This window comes from Poeciliopsis prolifica, unplaced genomic scaffold (assembly GCF_027474105.1).
Source record: "Poeciliopsis prolifica strain line A6 unplaced genomic scaffold, Auburn_PproV2 SCAFFOLD024, whole genome shotgun sequence".
Classification (NCBI taxonomy): Eukaryota; Metazoa; Chordata; class Actinopteri; order Cyprinodontiformes; family Poeciliidae; genus Poeciliopsis; species Poeciliopsis prolifica.
The window spans coordinates 4,425,608-4,453,594 of record NW_026562399.1 but is presented as its reverse complement, the minus strand read 5'-3'; the positions used below and the strand labels follow the sequence as shown (position 1 = coordinate 4,453,594).

Genomic DNA, 27,987 nt, shown 5'->3' with positions numbered 1-27,987 from the left:
ACTAGGGGGAGAAAAGAGCTGGTAATGACATAAATAGGGGGAGTAAGAAAAATCAGGGAACTTGATCGCTTCCTTTGTTGTAGTATTTATATATTTTTGTGTATTTTTTCAAAATGTTTTTTAAATATGTTACAAATTTATTTTTATGGATGCTTAGCTTTATGAGCAGCTCATATATGAATAAAGTCTACTTTATTCCTCCAGCTTTTGCCTGGACAGCCCATCTTCTCTGAAGGTCTGATCCTAAGTGCTGTCGCCCCCTAGTGGTGTGGATGACTTATACTTTATTGAACAAGTTTGCAGAGTTTTATACTTGCTGTTATTTTTGCCATTTCTCCTTTTCGCTTCCATTTCCTGTGATTGCATAAACTAAAAGTATCTGTAATATTGTTTTAGATCTATTTTACGCTATAAAAAGTTAGAAACTATCTGATTTGCTTTATTATTTTCAAACAGAAGAAAAATTCTTCCTCTTTTTTAAATGGCTTTGTGTGTTGTTTTTTTAATTCTAAAATAAAAAAAAGAAACTGTGTTTTTCATGTTATTTTGTGGAGTAGCTATTTCGTAAGAATTATTGACTTTTTTAAAAAACTGGGTAACTATGTCAGGGTATTTTTACAAAATCTTTTGAAACAAAACAGTTTTGACTTTTGAAACTCAAAAATCTCTTTTTTAAAGAAAATGTATGAGATCAATCTTAAAATGTTCTTGTTTTTTTGCAAATTTATTTTTTTTAAATTCTGAAATGAATGTCAAAACTTCTGAATTGTTTCACTTTAGAAACTCAGAAATGTACTTTTTTCTTTCTAGAAAATTTCTGAGGTTAGTCTACAGTTTTTGGTACTTTTCTAGTACTTTTCTTCTCAAGCTCAGAAACGTCTTTAACTCTTTTCTCATAAACGTCCTTGTTGGAAAATGGCAGAAAGCTGTGATTCATTCAATCGACGACTTTGTTATAAAAGAAAAAATTGACCAGACAGATGGGTTTAATTTTGACCTAATTAAAAATTTAGGTCAAACTTGAGGACCTCATAATTCATAAAGCTTTTCTGAGACGTGTTGCTGTTTGGGATGAATCTGATTGTCTGGATTTGACGTTCTGGCCTTTTTGCTTTTAAGCTACAGCTGGTTTGTGGTTAAAATATTCCACAAAGAAATGGAACATTAACACAAAGAGCCTGTCTGTCATCTAAAGGCTTTTGTTTGGAGAATTAGCCAGGTTCAGAAAAAGATCAGCAGAGATTACAGAGGTTGTTGTACTAAACATCTTTTTTAATCCACCACTGAGTTTTGTTGTAAATATGCCAAACCCATAGGGGGCAGTGTAGCAAAAGATAAACCTGTCAGCTAATCAGAATGCTTCAAAATAACCACAACTTCCTGTTAGGAATTATGCTGTGTTCCTGTAACCCTGAAGTCTTGGAGCTGGGTTTGACATCAAACCAGAGTTAACAGCTTTCCAGTTAAAAAGTCGGAATTTCAACATGGCGGCCCCCATACACATTGTTTGCAATTCCTCTACGTGCAGAATTTTAACCTTTACTTTCCATTACAAACAAAATTTTTTGTTTAGTTCAGTTTAGAGTGAACTAAACTGAAGTAGTTTACATATAGCTAAGCTAAATTAGCTTCGATAATCTATTTTAGTTGAACTTGTTTCACAACACAAGTTTGTTTTTGTAAAGGTCAGGTGTTAGCGGCTCCAAATTTTTCTGGACTGAGAGCAGAAATGTACGTTGGTGTATTAGAGCCATTGTAGTTTCTAGCTTAGCTAAACTAAGCAATTTTAGTTTATAACGATGATGGAACTAGCTAAGCTAGTTTAGCTTAGATAATCTAGTCATAGTTAGCTTAAGAAGTTTAGCTAAACTATGCTAATTTGGCTAACTGTAGCTACCTTAAATAGCTAAACTAAATCAGTTCAGGTTGTTTAGTTGAGCTAGTTTAACTAACTGCTGCCAGCTACTCTAAACTAAAGACACACAAAACACGTGTGAAAATGAAAAGGTTTCCACCTCATTTTACTCCTGTTGATGCGAGGAGCGGCCATACTGAAGCATTAGCCTTACAAGTTGTAGCTGGGGGTAGTCGGAGTAGCTCCGAGTTTCCCAGTAAGAAATCTGGGAGCGTGCTCCAGTTGATTTTTCTGACAGGCAAGTCAACATTTCCCAGTTCAACAGAACGTCAGCTTGGAGATGCTGAAAGAAAATCCTCAAAGACTATGAGTAGATGACAAACAGATTGCAACAAAAATGTCATTCTGTGACTCAATTCAATGGATGTTTATTTTAGATGCGGCTGTTATGCCAGAGGTAACGCTTAAAAAGTCCAGTTTCAGATTTTATTCTTACAGTTCTGGCTGTCAAACCATCCAATCATGTTTTATTTCACCGAGAAATTTAGTTTTTAATAATTTAATCACGATCTCTCTGACTTTCACATTTAATCCACCTCAAACTTTCCAGTTTGGATTTGAAGATGTTTGCTTCTTTGGCGCCATCTGGTGGTGATTATTATTAACACAATACTTCCATAGAAAAGGAAAACAATCAGAAACTTAAAAAAAAACATAAAAACACAACAACCTCTACACACTTTAAATTAGAAATCCTGATGAGTCTAAAGAACAGAAGCTTTACAGGGTTCTACAAAGGGCTATTTTCACATCTGCACTCAGAAAGTCAAATTCCTGTCTCATCTTCAAGTCTTTTCTGTTTGGCGTTTACTTGCTGTGGCTGTTAGGAGACGATGAAGGAGTTAAAGTGGGAGAGGATGATGGAGATTACAGTGCCGGTGCTCAGCAGAGACAGAGTAGGGGTGACCTTACAGGACGAGCTCCGAGCTGCAGAACCAAAACCAGAACAAAACCGTAAGACATGCAAATCTGTTATTTTGAGGCAACAGATATACAAAAAACACTTAAAAAGGTTTAAATGTTTGTTTGCTTTTTTTCATGTTATATTGTGTAATAACTGTATGCATTAATGTTTGCAGGGCAGATTATTTGCATTGTTGAAATGTTTTCCCACAGGAAGGCCTTATTTTTCCAACCTGTTACCGTGGGAATGCTACAACCTGCAGGTGTCGATTACAACAGCCTGTCCAAAAATATCTGTGAGCGATTCATTGAAAGCAGAAGCTTTTTAAAAATATTTTTGTTTTCGTTGGACAAGCAGCTCAATATTTTAAGAGTGGGAATTTACAGGTAAGTTACTGACTACTGACAACTACTTCATAGAACCCCACTGCAAAACAGTTTAAGGTGCAATGAAGGAGGCAAAAACACAGAACACTGAGGCTGCAGCGGCAGTTTAACCAGATTAATATTCTAATAAATGTGGAAGCTTGTTGGAGAATTAAAAGAATTCATTTCCAATCTTTAACTAGGACATTTCAGATCAGACTCGGTGACGAGATGTTTGCAGATTGAAGGTGATTTCTGACATTTTGTGTCTTTCTTACTGCGGCAGCTTTTCCCATCTGGCTGCAGCATCCCAGTCACACAGCTGCATATGGGCCCAGTTCCCTTACTGGTGCAGATCTGCTCACAGCCACCGTTGTCTTCCTCACACCAGTCGGACTCTGGAGGAAACAGGAAGTGATGTCATTCAAATAAAACCCAAGCAAAAACAAAAGCTACTTTTAAACAAAAACTGTCAAGTTTTACTTTTATTCAACATTTATTGGTTTATTTTGTGAAGTTTTTCTTCCAGTTTATTGATTATTCTTTTTTTGTTCAACATTTCTTAAATTAATTTTATTTTGTTTTATAACTTGAAAAAGAGAGCTGACTGATTTGGTTTGACTATTGTCAATAATTAAGGATGATCAGGTTTCAGTTAATGCCTGGATTAATTCAATAATAAAACCAGCTGAAACTGGTGCAGGTTGTTATTTAGTTGCTCTGATGCATCAGAATAAAAGAGGTTTACATCACTTCAGAGTTGTTTTGATCTGTAGATGCTCCAGTGCACAAGTTGTACCTGAATGCACCTTAAAAATTCAGTGTTTTCAAAATTTCTTTAAAATTTTCTAATGCAATTTTATGTAAAAGTTCAGTTGTTGAAATTTTTTTATTTTTATCTTAAAAATAAACGTTCATGAAAAAGGAAAATAAATCTTTTTTTGAAATTGTGTTTTAAATAAAAAAAAAAACAAAACATTTTTTTAATAAAAGAAAAAAAAGTCTAGCAGGTCTTAGTTTAAACCATTAAAGAAACAGTAAAAGCTTAGCTGTTTTTTAAAATGAAAGGTTAGACTGATTTTTTTTCCTTTTAAACTTTTTCATTAAAAAGTTTCATTTTGTTGTATTAATTTGAATTTTGTAATATAAAAGTTCGGGCTGCTCTCACAGAGGGGATCATTCAGTCTGGTCGCTGCTGCCAGCAGCTGAATTTGGACCCATCGTCCTCCAGACCCAGAGGACGTTGGGATTCATGTCAGAGTTCATTTCGGTGAAATACGGTTTCCTGACCTCTCCTCCTGATGGGTCCCACTGACAGAATGTGCTCCTTGTGCTCGCTGTCCTCTGAGTACATCCTCCTCTTGTGTGGACAGTTCTGGACCAAGACGACACACAGCTTTACTGAAACGGAAAGTGGTTGGGAGAACGCTCCGACTGGCGCCGAGCATCTCTCCTCGAGTTTCTCACCACTTTGCAGGCGTTGGTGTCCGAGTCGCACAGCGACACGTCGCAGTGCAGGTGCACCTCGTCGTAGTCGCCGATGAACTTGAAGACGGTGACGTGGAAGCGACAGGTCAAGGACACGCCGTTCTCCGCCATCCCGATGGTGTTGTCCTTCGTGTTTGGACACCTGGAGGAGGAAAAACGCTTCAGCCTCTATCGACCAACACTTTTATAGGCAAAATAAGCAGTGAAATGATTTAGTCTAAGCTTTTGGAAATAGTTTGTCTTTCTATATTAGTTCATAGTTTGACGTCTTTTATGCTTCCGAATGGCTCCGAAACAGCAAATGACAACTTTGGGTGGCCTAGTTAAAGTCTGAAATGGTATAACCATGCTGTGTAATGACCTTAACCAGACAGTTCCTGTTGGAAAAATAAAGTAAACCAATTCATCCAAAAGCAGAAAGGATCAAAGGTCATCCATGGTGATGCTAAATGCTCCCAACCAGAAACATTTCATGGTTTTCGTTACCAAAGTTTCTGAGGTTTGGGGTGTGATTACTTTTCTCCTTTAAAAAATAAAATTTTTAGGTATTTACTTTGTTTATCTTTGTCTAATTTTAACACAAAGTCATAAAAATCAGCTTAAAAAATTACTTGTTTGTTATGTAGCAAATAGGGAGACAATCGTAAATCGTAAATAACCTAAAACAGAAAAGTTTATTCTGATTTCAGGTCAAACAGTGTGGAAAAAAATCATACATGTGTGTCTTTTTACATAATATATGAAACTTCTGGTTCCAGCTGTTAAAACAACAAAATATGGCAGCAATAACTGCAATATAAATACATATTTAAATGGGTTTTCATCTTGATTTTATGTAACAGAACTGAACAATGTCACTTTAAAAACAGGCAGCTGCCCAGGGCGTCATCAGAAGTGGGCGGAATTATTTTCTTGTCCCAAGAAACGATGAAATAAGAGAAATCAAACCTGTCAGGCTGGGTTTTGCTTTCTGCTGACTAAGTGAGCCTGTTGAGCCCGGCGAGGCCTACCCTCTCTCTATGATGATGTAACGCAGTCTGTCACTGCTGTAGCGCGACGGCGTGGCCCAGCACATGTTCACGATGAGGATGAGCTGGTTGACGTCCGCCCCCTCCACGAACACGCCCACGAACAGGATGTCCCGCGTGCTCAGCACCACCTCGCCCTCCCGGTACGGGTGGCGGTACGACGAGTTCTTGTACAGCGCCATCTTGGTGATGAAGTTTCCCTCCTGGGTCGGCAGGGTGAGGTTGATCACGCTGCAGGGAGAGCAGAAAGCGTCAGACATTTCTGTCCCCAAATAATGCTAATAATAGTGATAATCATTTCAGAAGCAACTCCTGCTAATTTTGCTGCGTCATGCAAAAACTGCTGGTTCCTTCTAATAACTGAAAATAGTCAAATATTAATTTATTGGATCATTTCTATAACCCCTCAGGTTTTATTTGCTTCAAATTTCCATTTTTTAACGCGGAGGTTAAATTTAGCTTTTAGCACTTTAATATATTTCTTAATTTTTTTACTCTTTCTCCATCCGTAAAACAGTTTAAACGTTTAAAATCAGTTTAAATTATTGCATAAATGGTTGTTTTGCAGAAATGTGGGACTTTTCTCCTCCACTCAGTGAATGTTTGGTTTCTCAGCCTGATGTCATGAAGCTGTAGTAAAAGCTGGACTATTTGATGGATTTGTTTAGCTTTTATTTCTGGGCTGCGTGTGAGGGAGACCTGAGCATGGGCTTCAGGACCGTCTCCAGGGAGATCTTCAGGTCCAGCTCGTAGGCGCAGGAAAACTCCACGTTGATGGTTTTGTCCCTGGTGATGACGTTGCCGGTGTTGTTGACGCTCTCGATCCAGACGGTGTTCTTGTACATGATGTGTGTGCCGTTGGACTGCAGAGGACAAAATAAAAAACTGAACACTTTCAGCCCAGAAAACGAGACGATGTTTGACGCCCGCAGCGCACCTGGACGATGGAGCCGCAGTGGCCTTTGGTGTTGTTGATGTGGAAGGAGATGAAATCCTCGCCCTCGATGCCGGCGCAGCGCTCGTCGTTGATCCTCACGTCTTCGCGCTCGAAGCCCAGCTGGAAGAGCTTGCACTTGGAGATGGAGACCTCCATCAGGGCGTGCTTGCAGTTCACCTCCGCTTGGATGATGTCATCCCCGCCTGCCGGACACGTTCAGATGAAGCACAGGCGCGTTCGCTACGGGGGGGGGACGCCGTGATGCGGCGGGAGCTTCACCTGCAGGGTTGGTGGGCAGCTCCGGGCAGCCGCACAGGTCGCCTCCATTCTCCAACTCGCAGGTGAAGTTTGTGCAGATTTCTCCGGCACACGGGTCGTAGATCCATTCTGCTAAAGACAGGTGAGCACACAATGTTAGCTGTCGCACTCACACAGACAGGTCAGAAATCAACCTTAATGTATTCACACTGCTCAGATTTATCGCTTTTTAAAACATTTTTTTAATACAAAAACAGAAAAACTACAACAGAGCCAAGAATTAACAGCAATAAATTGGGATCTTTGGCTTCATTTTTACCAAGTTAAACATCAGTTTCAAACTAAATATGTAATAAACAAGCTAAATGCTTAGTGCATGAACTAAAAATTCGACTTAAATATTTAGCTCCAAACTAAATATTGAGATATTTAGTTTAACTAAATATAAAATGAAATTAATAAATAAATATTTAGTTTAATACTAATTGGAGCTAAATATTTAGCTGGCTAAGAAAACATTTGGATTGCATCTAAATGTTTAACTTCTTAACCAAAGTGATTGAGCTAAACCTTCAGTTACTATAGAGCTAAAGAGCTAGCGTCAAACTAAATATTTAGTTTAGAGCTAAATATTTAACATCAAACTACATATATTAAACTAAATTGCTACCCTGGAGATAAATATTGGGCTCGCTAACCAAGTATTAATCTTGGAGCTAATGATATAGTTTGAAATGAACTTTTTCAAATGGATGAATGACATGGTGAAAATAAAACTTTGAAAAAATTGACCTGCATTTTATTTCTTATGACAGGCTAAGTAACCCAAATTATTCCCATTAATAATTCTTGACTGTATAACTTTTACTAATGGCGCCCCCTAGCGGACAGGACCAGCTGTCTGACGGCGCTCTTACAGCAGTTCTCCTGGGTGATCCACTTGGTTGTCAGGGTTCCTAGGGAGCGGCAGGCCTCGGCGTAGGCGGCCAGGGAGCCGCAGACCTGCGCCTTGCGGTGGTTGTAGCAGCCGTCCAGGTAGCAGGACTGGTAAAAGGGCTGCGGGTCCAGCAGGCCGTGGCACGGCTGGAAGAAGCCCTTCAGCTGGGTCAGCTTCTGACAGGCGTCTTCGCCCTGCAGCGCCAGGACGGCCGTGTTGTCACAGGACTGGGCTAAAGCCACGTACTGGGTCTCGTCACAGCTGGGGCACAAAAACAGTCGGCCGGGTTATTGCAGTTTTCACAAAGCTTCACAGACTGTTGGGACAATCTATGAAAGGTGTCCATCTCTACCTGTTCTGCATGCCGTTGGTCTTCCAGCTCTGGGCCAGCTCCAGCGCGCTGACGGCCGGTTTGCCCCTGGAGGTGATGTAGTCGTCGTTGGGGTCTCCGTTGAAGTTTCCACACAGGCCGCACACCTTGTTCTGGAGCCGCTGGCCCATGGTGATGCTGAGGGTGTTGAAGCGATTGTAGCGAACCTGAATGTCCTGCGGCGTGTCGATGACGATGAAGCCCTCAGACGTGGACAGGCGCGTCATCAGGCCGGTCAGGAACGGGACGGACACGGGCGTCCCGTTCACCTGGAGGGACGTTTCAGTTTTCAGTCAGAGGCACAAGAACGTCGCCAGAGTTCAACAGTGTCAAACTGAAGGTCAGGGGGCCAAATATGGTCCGCCATAGCTTTTTATGAGGCCCTCTGGACCAGGGGTGTGCAGCTCTTTAGACCTTTCACAATGACCCTTAATAACTCTGGCTAAAGATGCTAACGAAAGGGCGTGTCATTCAGACTCAGAGATTCCAGGTACAGCCGGACCGGTGCGGTTCAGTCCAAACAGCAGAATCCAGCTCTGCTTGCGGCTGGATTTCTAACCTCCATCACATCAAATCAACTGTTTTTTTGTCAATCTGAGTTACATGCCGCATAAATATAAACCAAATCACTAACTAAAGGCTCAGTAGGATTAACAAACGCCAGGATTAGAGGCTAGAAGAAGCTCAGCATCACCTCTGTGAGAGACGAATGGAGGAAGCCAGAACCCCAGCAGGCCGTTTACAAAGAGGGAGCTGGTCGGTTGGACAGATGGAAATGGAGATTAGCTCTGGATCAGCTTGTTTGGTCGGCTGTTAAAGGCTTCACAGAACAGAACCAACAGAAATCAACAGAAAAAGCCTAAAAGTGACGCAAAACTGCTTTGGCGTCTTTCTGAAAACTAACAGCTCTATTCTGTTACAAATTTACTCTTTCATTCCACTTTAAAAGACTAAATTTAAATCTGTTGTAAATGTCATAAAATGAGAGCCGACTACAGACTTTTGGACCTTTCTGAACGGGTCGTATTCAGTTATCCATTGGAAACATCCTCCAATATTGGCTTTTAAAGTTTCAAAGAACCTCAAAATGGAATGACAGTGAAGTCCAGGCATCACTAAAGTTTAAAGCGTAAAACTTTAAACTAAAGTTTACCTACTTTACTTTAGAAACTTCATGTTTTTATGATGTAAAAAATAAAACTTTGAGAAGAAATTCCTATGTTCACTGTTGTTCACATTCATCCTGCACAATTTGAGCAGAAAACAAATTCATTAGCAGAAAAAAAATGAAGCATAAATGTGTTATAGCAGGAGGTTCTTACAGGGATGAACTTTAAATCCAATCAAAACTGAAACAAGCTCACAGTTATTTAGGGATGTAAAAGCCTGTCTTTCTCTTGGACGTTGAGTTTGCAGACAGGAGACCGGTTTGCGTTTTACCTTGACGGTGCTGCCAGAGATCAGTATGTTCTCCTCGTTAATGTAGAGGTAGACGTGAGAGATGGTGGTGAGGTTGGGCGTGCTCCACTTGTCGAAGTTAGCGATGAGCTGGAAGGAGAGGTCGGGCAGCTTGCGGCAGTTTGTGGACAGGACGAAGGAGCAGGAGGCCGGGAGACGCAGCGACGCCCCGTCGAAGGTCCTGAAGACGCCGCCGCCCGACGCCACGCAGTGCTGGGAGCGCCGCGCGAAGCAGCCCCGGACCCCGAACCGCAGGGTGCACTCCTCCTCCGCCTTGCAGCGCCGCGGGTCGCACTGGATCAGGTTCCGGCCGATGCACTGGCAGCGCTTGGTGCAGTCGTTGTTCCAGAACAGCTGTTTGGGCTGAAGGCGAAACATTTCAGACGAAAACCCATCATGGGAAAAAAAAAATGTTTCTTTATTCCGTGGACAAGAGCTAATCATTGAATTAACTGTCAACTAATTCAACAATCGATTAATCATTAACTCAAAAATATATAGGCCTACAGTTTTTTTTTTTTTTCAAATCTCAAATTTTTGGAGTATTCTTACGCCTTTAAAATAAGGCAAAAAAAAAGAAATTGAAGTGGTTGAATTTAAAATGTAAAACTGAAGAACGTGACATCATGTTCCAGTACAAAGTGTGAAAATCAGAGGAAAAGCAGCCAAAGTCCAAAGAAAAGCTTAAAAAGCGCCAACACCTGCTGACATTGGGCGGACCTGGAAATCCAGGCCCGTTTCAAGCGTTTCCACTGACCTCGTAGTATTTTCCGTCGGTGTAGCAGCCGCAGTTTTGGGACAGGATGCAGCTCTTGCCGTTGAGCACGTAGCCCAGGTCACACTGGCAGCCCTCCACGCAGTCCTGGCTGCAGTCCCGCTGGCCGCGGGCGGGGGCGCACTGGGGCGGGCACACCGACACGCAGCTGGAGTAATGGCTGTTCGGAGGACAACTCTGGACTGGGAGCAGAAACCAGCAGGTTACGCTACGAACTGGGAACAGAAGCTCGTAAATATGATTATCTTTGTGACTGTTTTTTAGATCATCACTGTGGTTCATAAAGTAGATCCCAATGTTACAGAAGAAAATATCATCAGAAAACAATGATTTAACTTTTTGACTCAGTTAAAGTCATGATCCAACAATGAGAAAGGGAGAAAATGGCCTCCATAGGAGAGTTTCAAGACCAGAACCATGTCTGACCCAGAAGAAGACAAAGATCCATCACATTTACCAAAAAAGCACCTTGATGGCCCCAGAAACTCCTGGGAAAATGTCACGTTTCGGGCTTAAACCAAACACATCGTTCAGAACCAGAACTTCATACCTGTAGTCAAACATGGTGGTGGTAGCGTGATGATCTGGGAATCCTTTGCTACTTCACCTTACATGACAGGGTTCAACAATAATCCAAAACAAACCAGCAGGTCCACTACTCAATGGTTCCAAAACTCATACATTGAGGTTCTAGGGTGGTCTAGTTAAAGTCGGCATTGAAATCCAGACAGGCTGTTCATGCTTTGAAACTTTCCAAAGTCACATAATTGCAACAACTCAGCAAAGAAGAGTGGGACAAATTCCCCAAAGGTGATGTTAAAGACTCATAACCAGATCTTTATGTCAGCTGATCAGGGCGTAATTATTTATTCATAGGTCATTAAAGGGGACGTATTACGCAAAATTCACATTTTGCACATTTTTGTTCTTCCTTCTGGGCCTCAACTGCTTATAAAAACAGTCCAAGTGTTTAAAAAAAAATCCAGTCGGTTGTTTCTTGGTGCCTGGAAAATGAGACATCCAGAATGTAAAGTAACAAATTAACAGGCACTGCACCATTACCTAGCAACCTGTGCAATGACTGCTGAAAAAGTAAAATGTTTTGTTGTTGATTCACCATCCTGAAACCACTTGCTGCATTCTTGTTGGTTATGCAGAAGGCTCCACTTCTGCTTTTCAAAGATGTAAGATTGTATTGCTGCGCATCTGTTTGTAGCCATTTTCATGTGCAAGTCATTGACTCATTTTTATTGACTTGGGGACTAGCAGCAGATAATTTGGATTTGAAGCAACAGAGGCCCTCAGAGCTCTGTTGCTCACTGGGCAGAACTGAGCACTGAAATCTCATTTTCTAAGAATGATTTTGTGTAAAAACATGCAATTAACAAGTTTTGTAGCCCATCGACCAATCCGAACCTGTTCAAGGAAGCATAATAGGTCACCTTTAAAGGCTCTTCACCAGTTCTGAGAAACCCCCTCATTGTGTTTAGGGGGTGATTACTTTTTTTTCTACATCGGTGTTTGGGTTAAAACGTAGATGACATCACTCACCACACGGCGTGTCACTCCTCCAGCCGGTTAGAGGCACACCCTGGGTCTGGCAGGTGCTGGCGTAGATCTGCAGCCAGTTACAGATCGTATCCTGAGCTCCTTGATCCAAACAGGTGTCCTGCAGGCAGCTCTGATAAAAGAATGCAGGCGCCACCTTGCTGTGACAGCGTGCAAACACGCCTCCCCGGTCCACAATCAGCCCACACAGCCTGACGGCCTCCGGCTCCACGAACACGTAGAGTCCGTCCCCGACGTGAAAGCGTATGCCGGTGGCGACTCCGTTCGGCTCGTCCTCGTTATCGCTACTCATGCTGGAGTCGGCCACCATGAGGGGGGCGCTGTTGAGCATGCTCTTCTCCCCGAGCCCGCAGCGTGGACAGGAGTCGCCGCAGCCCACCTGGCAGAAGGTGTCCCTCTCCGCCCAGGTCATGGCCCAGTCCGTGGAGCTCAGCGTGGGCGGGGAGAAGGGCATGCCCTGACAGAGGCCGCAGGAGGCGTTGTAGAGGTCTCTCGGTAAAGTCAAAAGGAGGAGCGTGTTCCAGTCATACGACACCTTCAGGCCGAAATCCGTCTCCAGAACGAGCAGCATCCCCAAGGAAGTGATGTTGACCTTCCCCGGGCCCAGCTTCAGGGGCAGGTAAAGGCGCTCCTTGTTGACCTGAGAGACGACAGAGCAACTGAGTCGAGTCATTTCCAGCATCAAGTTAGAGTTTCTAATCCCGCTGACTTGCATGTTTTTACAGGTATGTGGGGAACCCCAGGTGATGAATGGACCAACTTCTACAAGAAGCTGCAATAAGCAACAGAGACGCTGGGAAGACAGGTGTATGTGTGAACAGCGGCTCAATGTGTGGAGGTGCGTCCTCAGATCTTTTGGTTGGTTTGTGAACCCGGTCCAAGTGTCGCTCAGGGACAGGGTTTCGTCTGAGCCCAATCCAGCCTGATAAAAGATGCCTATTGAAATTAGATCCTCCTTAAGCCAATCAAAGAGGAATTCACCCTCACTGCCTGGTTATTCTATCGGCTTGATTAGAAATAACACGTCCTCTCAAACGCAACAACTGCGACCTTCAGAGAGCAGAAAAATCTGTTAAAACATGTCAACGTTAATGATCTGGTGTTTGACAGGCGTTCTCAGATGAACTCAGCAAAGAAAACATTTCAAATGAGATCTCTACAAAGATTGCTGAAGCAGAGGCCTATCAGATTTTATTAATTGGATCTCCATAAAGTACTAAAGACAACATCGTTTCACAGGAAAAAAACTGAATTTCAAAGAAGTTCATTCCTAGAAGTTGTCAGCTGAAAACTTGCAGTGCAGTAGAGATTTAGAGTAACTGAAATTCTCTTCATTTGTGGTGAAGTTTCTGCATCAGTTCATCCTGATCTGTTTTACATAGTTCCCACAAGTCTGAATCAGAAGGAATCCATGCCACCGAACCGCCATCTTGGTGGGCACGCACAGCTCAAAGTGATGATGAACCACTGCTTCAAGTCCAACAAAACCAAAGTACTCGAAAATTGTAACTGAATAGTGGTTGAAATGTACTTTTATTATTTATAAATTAGTAATGAATGAGATGAGAGTTAGTTCCAAGCTTGCAACTCCAAAGCAACTGTCATTACAGTTAGTTACAGAAACCTACCAAGATGGCCGTCAGCTACGAAGTTCCCAGAAGTGTGACGTCAGATAAGAGCTGTGTATTGATGCATTTTCTGAATAGGTGCACAAGTTCATTGAAATCATTGTTGACTTTGTCCTAAATCAAACAAGTTCAAATCACTTCAAGCTTCAGGCATTGTTCCACACAGAATTGGTGTCATTAACCCCGTTGCTCGGTGTGACATTGTCTTCTAGTTTCCTTTTCTACTTCTTGTTTTCTTGTGGTTGGCAAACAATTTAGTGGAGCATTGCTGCCACCAACTGGTAACCTTCATTCAAATGACAGTCTTAAATAAAATATGGCCTCGTATCTTTTACTGAAATAAATCCATTGGTGTAGTTTTGACCTTAATTGGTCGATACACAAAACAGAACGAGATTTAAAAACATAAAGACCCCAGTAATCAGCTGATAGAAATGAACTGATCATAAAATCTCGGCTGGATTAAGAAAGTGAGTCGTGATAATGAATTTATACCAAATTGGATTCACTGACACACAGCCATGCCTGCTGATGGCAGAGCTCTATCTGTTTTATGGAGAATCCTTTTCCTTTCTGTCTGTCTTTTCTCCTTAAGACACATTTAGATAAACTGAAAGTCCTCCTCACTGCTCCTCTATCAGTTTGTCACATTAAAAGGTCTTCTTAAGGCCTGAGATGTTTATGAATTATTTTCGTCTTAAAAGCTTATGAAAAGAATATCTTTCCTAAAATCCCATTGCTAGTATCTACTCTTAGTCTCAGTATTCCTTATGAATATAAGCCCAGGTGTTTGAGCGTAATCCAAAAATCCCTCTCAGAGTTGAGTTCAGGACTCTGGCAAGGCCATTTCAGAACCTTTGTCCATTTAAAACCAGTTTGGGTCGGTGTTTGGAATCATGCCAAAGTGCTTAAGTATAGAAGAGAATTGTACTTCTCCTGTTTCTTGCAACGTTTCACCTCTGATCCAAAAAGCTACTTCAGTTCTGAGCATCTAACTGCCCCATTAGAGCCCCATTAGTGACCTTATTTGACCTATTAGTGAGACTGTGCAGCTTGGTCCAAACACATCAGTTTTCTCTGGTCATTGTTCTCGGTAAAAGAATGAAAAATATGCAAAATACCTAAAGAAAACCCTTCAGCAAGAAAGAAAAAACTATTGATTAGCCCACTATGGAGGATTACCTGCAAGGCTGGACGATACGGCTGAAAGACAAATCAAGATATTTACAGTTTTTTGTTTGAAATAGCTGAAATACTTCCAAACTGGTGGTCTGACCTTTCCTGTTTTATTCACTTTTCACTTCATGCCGCTGTTTATTTTCATACAGTCAGAAACGGATGGTGCGCCGGTTACTCTGCAGGATGTTGCTAGGTAACCGGGGTGGAGGGAAGGAGCTCTTTGAGACTGTTGCTCAATCAGTTGTTGCTCGGTAACCGAAGAGTGAGTGAATTATGCTACCTGCTTTTCTTCGCTAGCTTTAGGAGGTTGCATGGCTGGAGCAGTGGTGCTCAATATGTCCAGCGGTCGACTGTGGGAAGGTTTCCAGTCGATGTTGGCAGCAGGTGACAAACTGAAGGCCTTCAGGATGCTGCTGTATTGTATATATAATTTCACTTCCTCTTCTGATAGGCTTATCAAAAACATTCACCAAGATCCAAAAATGTTTAGCTTCATTAAAGAAGAAGAGTTTTTTTTTTTTTTTTAATCACCAAAACGTGTTAAAATGCATAATCAGTAATTATTGTTTCAACAGGGTGTGGCGACTCAAAGACCACCGCTGTGTCCATGAGAGGTCCATGAATAATGAAGAAGTAAATAAGTCTGGAAACCTGATATCGTAACGGACTGAATGTTTTCAAACTTTCCTCGGCTTGCGGGATGCATGCGGTTGCCACGGCAATCGTGTGCTTAACGATAAAGAGAGAGGGAGAGTAAAAAGGTGCGAGCGGTTCTGAGTTGATCACCTGTTCAGGTTATTTTATCTTTGTTTACCTTTGCTGTGGTTCATCACAGCCGCTGCAGTTTCTGAACGTTCAATAAACGACAAACTTGGACTAATTACCTCGTTCGTTTGCAGTAAACGTGTCATAAACATCAAATAGGGCAAATGTATTTGATTAAATTTTAACAAACAAATGGCTTCTCATATTGACGTCATCAAACCAAAGTTCAGACCTACCAGAACTGACTGGCCTCAGGTTTGCAACCAGCTTCTGACTGAGAAACCAGTAACCTGCTCCCAGTGTCAGAATCTCACTGAGGAAGAAACATCATCAGGTTTTCTATCACTTTATCGTTTTTGATATAACTGATGTATATTTTCATACAAAATAAATCAACAGAGTTTAATTTACATTTGTTATGTCTTCGTGTCATGAGGTAGATCTCGGTCTCTAAAAGTTTGGGCTCCCCTGGGCTTGAGGCTTTAAATCTCCCAGAATGCTGTGCGATTCTAAATTTGAATTTAGTGAAATTATTGTATATATATATATAATGTATTGATATTTATCAAGTATCTATCAAGATTTATATTGTTGTTTTATTTCCAGCCCCCAATTACACCACCGTTCCTCTTGCAACAACATGAAAAAGGTCAAAGGTTACACTGTACTGTCTATATACTTACAGTTACAGTGTTTTTGTAGCTTCGGGAGACCTCCACCTCGTATTCGTAGACCTCCAGCACGAAGCCCCTCACCCAGATGGCCTGCCCGGTGTCTCGCTCCTCATTGCGAACCGCCAGTTTAAACAGAGGGAAAACTCCACTTGTCCCCGCCGGCTCTCTGCGCCTACAAATGGTGGTGGCCATCTTGAGAGTACAGGAGCTCTGAAGCTCAAACGGCACGCCGGTGAACGCCTGAAAATGGCCGTAACCCGCGGCCACACAGAGGGCCTCGGTGCGTGGCTGGCAGAAGTACAGGCCGTCGTTCTCCTGGCAGTACTCCTCGGGCTGGCAGGGGGCGAGCTGACAGTACGCGCTGTTGTCGGAGCCGTTGCAGTAGCAGCGCTCCTGGCATTCCCAGTCAGTCCAGAAGGTCTGGTTGGTGGCCACCTGGTGGCCGTGGTACATACAGCCGCAGTCGCTCCGGGCCACGCACAGGCCGTCCCGCATCGCAAAGCCTTCTTCACATTGGCAGCCTTCCTGGCACGGCAGAGGGCACGGCTCCTCTGGCTCGTCCAGGTTGGTGCAGGTCAAAGGGCAAGCGGTGGTGCATTCTTCAAAATGGCTGTTCTCTGGACAAGGAAGAGCTGAGGCAGGATAGAGGCAGAAAAAGAGAGAGAACTGGGTTTTAAAAGCAAAGCCTGTCTTTTTAATCAGCTGGAGCAGAAAAATTTAGAATGAGCCATTGCAGAAAGAAAAAAATACTTAAATACTTCCAAAACCGCCAAAAACTCTACTAAAAAATTATGGAAAAAAAAAACAAAAGTTTTACAAATGTTTAGTTTCAAAAATCGAAAATTTATTTAATTTTTTGCTCATTTTTGACTTTTCACTCTAAGAAATCTTTTGTTGTAGAACAAAATAATTAAGAAATTTCCTTGTTTTTCCTGGAAAATTTGAAAATTTAGAAGACACTGCAAAAACACAAACTCTTACCAAGTATTTCTGACTAGTTTCCAGTCCAAATATCTTGGTAATCTTGAAATAAGACAAAACTAACTCACAAGTAACATGTCAGCAAGATATAGGGGCTTGTTTACACTGACTAAGAGTACGGGCTTCACCAGCACTGGTACTTTTTTAAAATCCATGTTAAGACCTGGCAGCGTGGAAGAGGACAGTGGCTGATTTTCAGACCTTTACGAAAGCAGATAAGATCTGTGGATAAGATCGGTTTCAGATGCAAGTATCAGCCGATTATTAATATCACAAAATGATGGAAATCTGGGCCGATTTATTGGTGAGCCCCATTTAGACCCTTTAAAATGCAAAGCTACTGTCAGGCTAAACTATCTGGTAACAGTTGTAGATAGTAGCTTCCATCATGGTCTACAAAAAGCAACATTTCATATCTTATAATTATGGGCAGTGAAATAAACAATATTTTGGAAATCTGGATGAAAATAACTCTTCTACTTTTACAGTTTGGATGATCTTGGTGACCATTTTTCTTGAACAGTAAGCTTGATATTTTTTTTTTTTTTTTTTTTTTACCTCACCTACTAAACATTGTGGGTAAGAAGAAATGGAAACACTGACATTTAGCATACAAAGCAGAGGGAAATCCCCATGAAGAACGATCTCCTTCAAGTAAAGCAATATCGACTCACGGCAGTTGGTCGAACTCCTCCAGGAGGCGAGGCCCACTTGGGCATCCTGACAGGCCGTGGCGTACGCCTGCAGAGAGGAGCAAAGGGCCGACCGGTTCCCTTCCCTAATGCACATGTTGTACAGGCAGTTCCTGAAGAACGGCGAAGGGTTGACCACCGAGTGGCAGGCCAGGAAGGAGCTGTTCCCCGGGTCGTTGATGTTTCCACACATCCAGGGACTCTGGTAAAGGCGCAGGTCTGTGCACATGCGATACAGGTCGTCGCAGTCCCCGTTGCATGTAAGGTCGTCCGCAATGGATTTCCAGCCCTCTGTGAACTGTTCGGTATTTTCAGCCAGGCGCCCGTTGGGCAGGCGCAGGTCGTCCGTGGCGTTGCTGTTGAAGACGCCGCATAAGCCACAGGTGACGTTGTAGAAGATGGTGGAGAGGGAGATGTTCAGGAATCCCAGGCGGGTGTAGTGGACACGGAGCAGACCTCTGGACTCCACCACAGTTGCATTTCCCGGTGCCCTGTAGATCATCATGGTCTCCATCGGATGGACGAACGGCAGAACAACCGGTTCGCCATTCACCTGTGACACAAAGACAGAATGAATGAATGAATGAATCAAGTTTATTTGTATAGACCAGTTCTGCAACAAGGCTGACAACACAATGCTTTACTTTCATAAAAACTGGTTCTGGGGACGTAGAGCAGAACCAGAACCAGAGGACCTGAGAGGCCTGAAGGTTGATCCAACAGCAGCAGATCTTTAAGCCGTTCAGTGATAAATAAACTAACAGTATTTTGAGTGAAGGACTTCAGAACCAGGTGCTCTGTCTTCCTGGTTGTAGTCAGAACTCCAGCAGCAGAGTTCTGGATCAGCTGCAGCTGGACCATCGATTTGTTAGACAGACTCCTGAAGACACTTCACATGACATCTGTCCTCTGATCCTGGAAATGTTCTTCAGCTGATACATGGCCCACTTTCGAACTGTTTTGTGGTTCTGAAGGTTCAAACCCAGATTTGGGCCTAATCTCTAGTTTCCAGCTGTAATAACTGAGGCTGTGTGCTGACTCGAGGTTGTTCCTCTTTAGGTCCAAAGACCACAACTTCAGTTTTGTTTCACAAAGGTTAGAAAAACTGAACAGAAAGATACTAATAAAAAGTGAAAAGACCGACCTTCACTGTGTCAAAATCTGTTCCACCCATCTGTGCCTCCAGGTTAGCTACGGTCACTATCACAGGTCTCGTCCAAGTGGGACCTTTGTTCATGAGCCGCCTGCCAATCTTCACCTCCACCACTGACCCGTTAGCCGGAACCGGACCACACAGCTTCAGCAAGTAGTAGGAGCTGTCATCCGGAAACAGCAGGAAGGTGCCATCAAAGGTGGACGTCACCGAGTTCTGGCTGACCGAGCAAACTCCCTCCCTCCGAGGGTAACAGCCCAGCAAGCCCAGCTCGGCCACACACACCTCGCCCTCCTTGCAGGACTCATTGAAACAGGAGACTTCCCCGGCAAACCCGCATGTGCAGCGGAGGGAGCAGTCGCCTTCCTGCCCGCCGGGGCCGGCCCAGAACGTGTGGTTGAGGGGGTAATAAAGGTCGTTGTGTTCGCAGCCGCAGTCGTCCTGCTGCACGCAGCGGTTGCTGCTGAGGACGTAGCCGGGTTCGCACTGGCAGCCCTCGGTGCAGGGGTGAGCGCAGTACAGGGGCGCGGTGAGGTCCGAGCAGGACGCCGGACACGCAGTGGTGCACACTTCATAATGGCTGAACTCCGGACAGGACATAGCTGGATGAGAGAAAACATGTAAGATGAGGCAGAATGGAGGAAAAACAGATGTGGGACCGAAACGGCTAATTGTGATTCATTTATTGTTAAAATAGTTGTCAACTCATTTAGTAATCGATTAATTGTTAACTGTACAAAAAGTAGATTAATTTCACATTTTTAAGGTTAAAAAATGTTCAATGAATAAACAGGGAATCCAACTTAAAAAAAAGTAGTTAATTTGTTACATGGAATCAAATTAAGTTTATCCAACCAAATCTATTAAGTTAGACAAAAGGAAACAAAGTAAGTTTGACAAACTTAATTTTATATGTAAGAATTAAATCATTTTTTTTATTTGGAGGCCCATTCTCTTTTTTCAGTGGCAATTTTAGGTTCATCTGTAATTCTGTAATAAAATCTCCTGTTGAACACCCTTTTCTATCCGATTATTAATTTGTTAATCAACATCAATGCGGTGCTGATTTTTTTTAAGTCAAGCAGAAGGAGCTGAGCTTTTCACTCAAGTATTTTTTAGCTGCATCCTTTGCAGCTCAGCGCTCGCTTATGGAGTGCAGTTATTGCATTTTGGGCAATAAAATGTTAATTTGCTTATCTAAAAAAAAAAGAACTGTATTACATATTTGCATTTCTATGTGTTTTTGTTTTTGTTTAAGTTATTGTAAGTGGCCAATTGCCAATTTTTAAAATCTGATTAATTGTCAGAATAATCTATGAATTTAATAGAATAACTAATTTATAAAGTAATTGTTAACTGCAGCCCTAACCAAATGCATCTCACCACAGAATGTGCGGGTTCTCCAGGGTCGTATTGTGACTCCAAGGGCCTGACATGCTAAAGCGTAGGCCTGGATGGCATAGCACAGTGTGGTGATGTTGTCCCTGTTGCTGCACATGTCATACACACAGCTATATACAAACGCCGTGGGGTCCACCACAGCTCTGCAGTCTCGAAAGGGCCCGTCGGTTTTGTTTATAAGCCCGCAGTAGTCTGAGCGAAAGTACATGGCTTCTGTCACGGGGTCACAAACGCTGCAGTTCTGAGCACAGCCATCGGTGCACCTCCAGTCGGTGTCTTCTGCTCGCCAGCTGCCTCCCAACTCCACCACGCTTTCCGCAAGAGAGCCGTCCGGAAGCACGGGATCGTCTGCAGGGTCGTCGTTGTAGTTTCCGCAAAGGCCACAGGTGTTGTTGAAGTAGGAGCTTGGTAAGGAGATGGAGGCGTAGTGCTGGCCGTCGTAGGTCACCAGCAGTCCAAAGTCTGTTTCCAAAGCAACAGCAACTCCAGACTGGTAGACTTTTACGGCACCGAGCTCCAGTTGGACCGGCAAGGCCTTCATCAAGCCGTCCACCTGAAGAAGGAAACTCTGTTCAATTCTGAGGACAGAAAAGACTCAGACTGCCTCAGTTTGATGCAGACAAAACAGACCATCGCTGCATTTCCATTGACCATATAGTTTTGCAAACTAGAATTACAAAAATAAATTTGCTTTCTAAAAACAAACCAATTTCAAAAAACATTGTTTTTTTTCAAAATTGGTTTCATTACGTGGTTTTTCATCAGTATTGAAATTGGTTTGTTTTGCCAAATTTCAATGGAAAAACTTTCTTTTTTGCATTTCATGAGTCGTAATCAACAATCCAATTTTACTACTGGCAAAAAAGACAAAGAAGACCACAGAGGGTGCAAGGAGGATGATGGCACAGCATGTTTTATAGTAACTTATCCTGTGAACAAAATTATTCATGTGGTTTTAATTGCATTTCTTATTTAAATTGCAAAATAGTTTTGACATTTGGTGCGCCTCGGCAGTGGTTTGGTCTTCAGTGTTTTGGATTCCCCTCCATTTGCCTTCACCTCGCTTTCTGATTGGTTAAACACATGCTGCTATATCGGGCCAAGAGAATCCAACATGTTAGATAATCGTTCCCAAAGGACTAGATCACTCTTAACACAGAGCACACAAGCAGGAATGCGGCCAAAGATTATCTTAAGACCATCACAATAATTGGACCGACCTTAAGATTGAGGGAACTGAAAAATTGGGACAAAAATAGGCATAAAAAATCTTTCAAACTTAATTTTGTCCAGGTTTATCTCACCTGGACACTTCCCAAACTGCCTTTAGGTATCGTCACTCTATGGCCGTAGACCTCCACTGTCACATCTCGTAACCAGGACACCGTGGTAACGCCGCGATTCTCATTTTTGGCCTCAACGCTGAAGTAGGGCAGTCCTACCATCTCCCAGCACGGCCGGGCCAGCAGGTAGGAGCAGGTGCCTTGGAAGTGGTAGAGGAAGCCATCGAAGGTGTGATAGTGAGGGTCTCCAAATACCACGCAGGTGCTGGTTCGGGTCGGCTGGCAGTAAAAGGCCCCATCCTGTTGCTCGCAGTTCTCAAACTGTCCACATGGGGCCTCCAGGCACTGAACCTCGTTATTTATGTCAAGACATCGGCAGCGCTGGGAGCACTGGTCAGACATCCAGAAGATCTCCCCTCGTCTGTAATACCGTCCTGAAGAAGGTGAAGCAGAAATCACACAGGAAATGTGAGATTTCACGCCGGAAGAGTCTTCGAAGATTTTGGCTGACTTCAGATCAGTGGAAAAAAACTCTCAGTGAAGTCCAGACTAAAGTAACAACAGGCTCATGTTTGAGATTCAGACTAACCATTGTAGCTGCAGCCGTTGGCAGGATCGATCAATTCAGTGTCAACACGGAAAAACCAGCGTCCAGGAATATTTACGTTGGTCGTCTGTTCAATGTTCACCACTTCATTTGACCGGGATCCCGGTAGGTTGAAGAAGTGACCGATATCGCCTCCATTAAAACCTGCCTGAAAGTTAGGAAAGGTGTCAGCCATGTTGTCGACGTCGTATCTGGACTAATTAGATAACCTTCGTAGAATACCTGAGCCGTCGTTCCACCGAGTCCCGTCAGAGGATCTCCCCCGCTGGCCGTTCCTGTGCTCCATGTAATTTCCCCGTAGTTGAACATGCTGAAGAAAGCTGCACCATCTGAGATCAGTACAGTCTGGAAAGTGTTCACCTGACAATCCAATGAGAAATATATTAGATATAAAAAAAAATTTAGAAAGCAGAAGGTGATGGTACAGTGGGATAAACAGTGCATATCACAGTACCAGGCTGTTTTACATCTTAACTGTGCGACAGATTCCAGTTTGGCCATGTTAACAATAAATCATCACGAGCCTTGTGAAGTACCACAAGGCTCTGTGCTTGGACCATTTCATATGATACATATGCTGGGAAAAATCATCAAACCACATGAAAAAGAATTTCCATCACTATGCTGATTATACTTAGCTGTACCTACCAATAAGACCCCAATAAATCCAATCCATGTAGTTTACCATTTGGTAAACTAATACATGCCTGTAGTTTGTAAACTACACACATGTTGTAGTTTACCGAGTGGTAAACTACATGGCTGTAGTTTTTACAGTGGTAAACTACAGCTATGTAGTTTACCACTGGAGAGAAAAATCTCCCTTTTAAGAGAAAGAAGCAGAACCAGTTGCTACATGCATGCCTCAGCTGTCTTGAGTATATACTGTATGTAATTTTGATATGCTACAATAAATGACCAAATCATGGCTGCGTGTACCGGCGTGGTCTGGCTCCCTCCATAGAAGGTGACCTGGTGCCACGTTGCCATAAAGACCCAGGTGGCTGTGAAGCTGGGCATGCTTTTGAAGTGCCTGCGGACATCCTGCGTCGCCCTCTCCAGCAGTTCGGGATCGGTGGTCTCTCTGTAGTAGACATCTCCACGGATGCCGTTGTGCACATCTGCCCATAGCGGAGCAATGAAAGACCTGCTGTCGCTCAGAGGGAAAGCCTCAGGCGTGAACTGGCTAACCTGAACGTTGAAGGAGATCACGCCGTTGTTGTTGACCTGCAAGAAGAACGGAAAGCTGTCGTAACTGAGCGTCGTACGTGAGGAGTGGAGTGGATTCCAGATAGAGGGCTTACGTAGATGGAACGGTAGGGAATTTTGAAGAAAATGAAGGGGATGAGCAAAGGAATTTCAACTGAACTCCCGTCATCCATCTTCGGAGTTTCAAGATCCCGATGAGCCGGTCCATACGGGTACAAAAGATCCTGAGTGAGAGCTGGAAAGAGGATAAATAAAAGGTTTATGTCACCTTAACTGCAAAAATGTAAAGTCTTACCAAGTATTCTTGGTCTAGTTTCTAGTGCAAATGCCTTAGTACACTTGAAATGAGACAAAACTAACTCAGTTAGTACATAACTGAGTTAGTTTTGTTTTCAGCAAGATGTAGGAGCTTGTTTTAAGCCAATACTTCCATAATATTGACTGTGACAGATTATTTAACTTCTAACAAAACATTTTCCCATCTGATCAGTGGAACTAGTACTTTTTATCCATTTTGAGTAATTATTGACTTTAAAAAAACTCCTATATCTCAGCAGATAACGTTAATTTTCTGTTATTTCAAGATACTTGCACCAGAAACTATGACTTTGTGTTTCTGTAGAGTTACTAAGCAGCATAAGAAACTTTGTTTTATTGCAATATTTGGGACAGGTCAGTACCTCTGGTCTGTGCAAAAACACTTAAGAGTTGGAGCAGCGTGAGTGGACAGCAACGTCTGATCATCCTAAAATAAGGACAGAAAAAGCAGAGGGCGATGAGGAGAGAGATTATATTGAAGTCATGTTACTTAACCGGTGTTGCCTTTCCCTCAGAGCTAATGGAAATGTGGGGAGATGTGAGTCATAGGACAGCTTCTCATAAACCGGAGCATTTAACAAAGCAGAGAGGAGGGGGAACCATCCAACCAGCGCCACGTTGCTTCTTTAAGATCAGGCTCCCAGGTGTCCCATGAGGCTTTCTCAAAAGGCCCCATTATGCATCTCGGAACAATGTCCAAGGATCACATTTGCCTACGGTCTCATGTGAGCCAACATTGGTAGACATGGGGTCCTCTGTGCGCCCGGGTTCCCGGCAGCTGCGGAGTTCGGCCCGGAGCTGTGAAGCGGCTCAGGACCTCATTACTACCTCTGTTTGGGACCCATCCATGCAGTGTTGGCTGGAGAAACAAGAGTGTAAACACAGGGGCACTAATGGCTTTAAGTGAGAAGGTTTCAGGTGCCAAGGACCTCACAGTGGTCCGCTGGGACTGTTCAGTGTCAGGCTTGGCAAGCTTCCCGTTGGTGAAGTCGGACGCAAAGTCAACTTGGCAGATTTTGCTGTCACCATATACGAAGCTTTAAACTCCTGTGATCAAACTCCTAAAGGTGCTGCATGTACAGTCGGTAATGGACCAATAGATCACAGCAAACATTACGGGTCGTTCTGCCTCACTGGGAAGTCTGCTGAAACGGTTTCGTAGGTTGGATCCTTTAAGGGCTCCAGCATACGGTTGACTTAGTGCTACATTCATCTCTGATGCCTTTCGTCTAGCGATGGGACTCGCTTCAAAGTTTGGATTTAGTTAATCGGAGTTGTGTAATTTATTTTAATCAAACCGTATGTCAACAAAATAAGCAACATTTTCAATTCAATTATCCTTTTTTGCTGCTAACTTATTAAATATAGAGATATATGGGTTCAACAGCAAAGATATTTATGGTTTTAATCGGTTCTTAAGGTTCTTCAACCGTCAAACTGATGCAAAGAAACTCCTGATCATTCAAGGAACATCTTTAGAAATGCTGACATTAGCATTAGCATATAATAGCACAATTTGACATTTTAAAAATACATTTACTTGACATTTTAAAAATACATTTACTGGGATAAAGTGGATTTTTTGGCCGTATCAAAGTTGGTTTATTGTCCAAAACTGCAATGGAAACATTGTTTTTCACACGAGTCACATGATCAACAGCTGTATGTTGCCGCTGGTGGAAACAACACAGAAGACGACAACAGTCATGTTTTTACTTATTGCATGAACAAACTTATTCACATGTGATTTCTAATTGTGTTTCTTATTTGAATTGAAACAACACAATTACAAAAGTGTGCTTTTTTGACATTAGCAGAATATTTGTAATGGAAACGCAGATAGTTAGGCAAGAAGAAAAAAAGTACTTTTGAAACATGTCAGTACCTTTGAAATATCAGTAATTCTTGAATATTGGCACAAAACCCCCCCCAACTTTTTAATATCACCTCAAAATGACATTTGTTGTGAATTGGTTCTATACTAAACTGAATAAATGCAATTGTTTGACATGATTTTCTCCATGTCGTTCTGATCACATCTGTCTGTAATTAATCTCTGCAGACTGATTGTTAAATGGTGCACAGGTGTGCCAGCATTAGTGCGCTCCGCTGATAGAGATCTGCTGTGATGTCATCGGCCGCTCATCACACATCAACAGAAACATAAATAAGCAGATTCCTCCAGACAACAGGTGCCAAAACGAGGCCTTGGTTTCCAGCTCAAGTTAGCCAAAGAAAATGATTTAACAGAGATTTTTAACAAAGTAAAGTCAATTTAACACTTTCTAAAAGTGGAAGGTGCAAGACTTGTTTCCTGCATTAGTTCTATCTCATAGTTCCAGTGTTTTTTACTTGAGAGCAAGACGATTTTCCATTCATCTTGCTGAGAATAAAATCCATTGAAAAAATAGTGGGAAACAATAAAAATTAAGGCTGTTGTTTGCAGATTTGAAGCTCCTTTTTTATTTTTATTTTTTACAGAAATCAGACTTCTTTGCTTTATCAAAAATATTACGATTTGTTTACGTTTTCCCAAGCTTGAGTGAAAACATTTTGCCAAAAAATAAATAAATAAAAGATTATTATCACATTTTTTTCAAATAAAAGTATAAACAAAGCTGCAGTTTGTGACCCTCAATCACTTTCAGCTTGACTAATTCAGTGAAAATTTGGACGCCTGGGATTTCGATTGGAAATCTGAACTCTCCAGTTAATAAATAAAAACAACATTAGCATGAAATTCCAAGCGCAAAAGCAGGACTTGACTATAAATCGATTGTATTGATCAATCAGATTTTTGAGTTTTTGAAGATTCAATTTTTTTTCAACCAGCTCAATTGTTGGGTCTCCATATTTCAGAGTGAGGGGCGGCCATCTTGTTTCACAATAAAGTTTTACAGCTTCTGTTTAATTGGATTTTGAATTCAGGTCAAGTTTCCGACGAAGCGTCAGCCCCAGACTGAGAGTCTAATTACAAAAATAAAGTCGAAATACCAGAATAAAGTGAGAAAATCACAAGAATGTAGTTGTCTGATGACAAAGTCAAAACATTATGACTTTATTAATAAAGCATAAATGTCACCAGGATGAAGACATAATATCAGTAGGGTGAAGTAACAAAAATCACAATAATGTAAAACGAGGAATGATGATCATCTTGTGAAGTTTAACTTCATTTTCATCACATCAAATTATCAGTAGCAGAAATTTAGAACGATGCAACGGCTGAATCTACTCATAACAGAACTTAATAACTTTAACAGCTTTTTATGCCGTAAAACAACATGTTTCTCGTAATTTGAGGACATTTTTTCTGCTAAAATTGTGTCTTTATTCTGTTAATTCTCATTCTTAGACATTTTAGTAGCCTGGCTTTAATGCTCCATCGCACAACTCGCAGAAGGGATCATTGAAATGAAACGCACTGTTTTCTGTTGTTTGTAGTTTTTTTAAGCAAGAAAAATAAATTGGTAAAAAAAATCAGTATGAAAATAAACGGCCAGCTCTGAAAACAAAAGCTGTTTACTGATTTTAAACAGATGAAAACAGAACGAGAGGGAGAAGACTCACCTGCTTTCAGAGGATGAACATCGAGCACCTCCCAGGTCCAACCTTTAGGTTTCCACAGCAGCAGCAGCAGCAGCAGCAGCAGCAGCAGCAGCAGCACGGTCCCATCCAGCTGGGAACCAGTGATGGTTGGGATGGAGGCAGTGGAGGTGATGGGAGGAATGCGGAGCAGCTGGATGTCCCGATGGAGCCGATAGAAAGTCTTCTCTCCACGCAAAAAAACCAAACAACAATCCAGCAGCTTGGCACGACTTCAAACTTCAGGAGCAAAGCGTAAAAAAATCTAGACTTCCCGCTAGAAACTGAATGGAGCCAAAGGAAATGGGTGCAAACATGAGCAGTGTTCAAGTTAATCTGAGGTGAGGGGAGTGGGGGGAGACTGAGGAAGAGTGGGAGTGGAAACAGAGCGAGGTGTGAGAAGAGCAGAGGGGAGGTCAGCATTCTGGGAACGCAGAAATAAAAGGGAATGATAGAAATGTTTTAAATGAGGGAGAACAGGAATGTTTTTGTACAAAGACTCTCTTCT

The 27,987-nt window shown here is 42.4% G+C and overlaps 1 protein-coding gene across 1 annotated transcript; it reads right to left on the bottom strand.

Moving 5' to 3' along the window:
* Positions 1-733: 733 nt before the first annotated feature.
* Positions 734-27,750, bottom strand: tecta (tectorin alpha). The gene is made up of 25 exons (XM_055046525.1): positions 27,465-27,750; positions 24,257-24,321; positions 23,672-23,811; positions 23,307-23,594; positions 22,590-22,727; positions 22,350-22,515; positions 21,782-22,194; positions 20,460-21,030; positions 19,068-19,678; positions 17,906-18,476; positions 16,260-16,882; positions 12,540-12,644; positions 11,987-12,461; positions 10,418-10,617; positions 9,643-10,023; positions 8,185-8,471; positions 7,813-8,093; positions 6,917-7,027; positions 6,638-6,840; positions 6,400-6,563; positions 5,683-5,931; positions 4,652-4,814; positions 4,475-4,559; positions 3,463-3,582; positions 734-2,842 (listed from the first exon to the last, which is right to left on the bottom strand). The coding sequence occupies exons 2-25, from the start codon at positions 24,318-24,320 to the stop codon at positions 2,739-2,741; spliced, it is 6,513 nt and encodes a 2,170-aa protein (XP_054902500.1). The 5' UTR covers position 24,321; positions 27,465-27,750; the 3' UTR covers positions 734-2,738.
* Between the last annotated feature and the right edge of the window lie 237 nt (positions 27,751-27,987).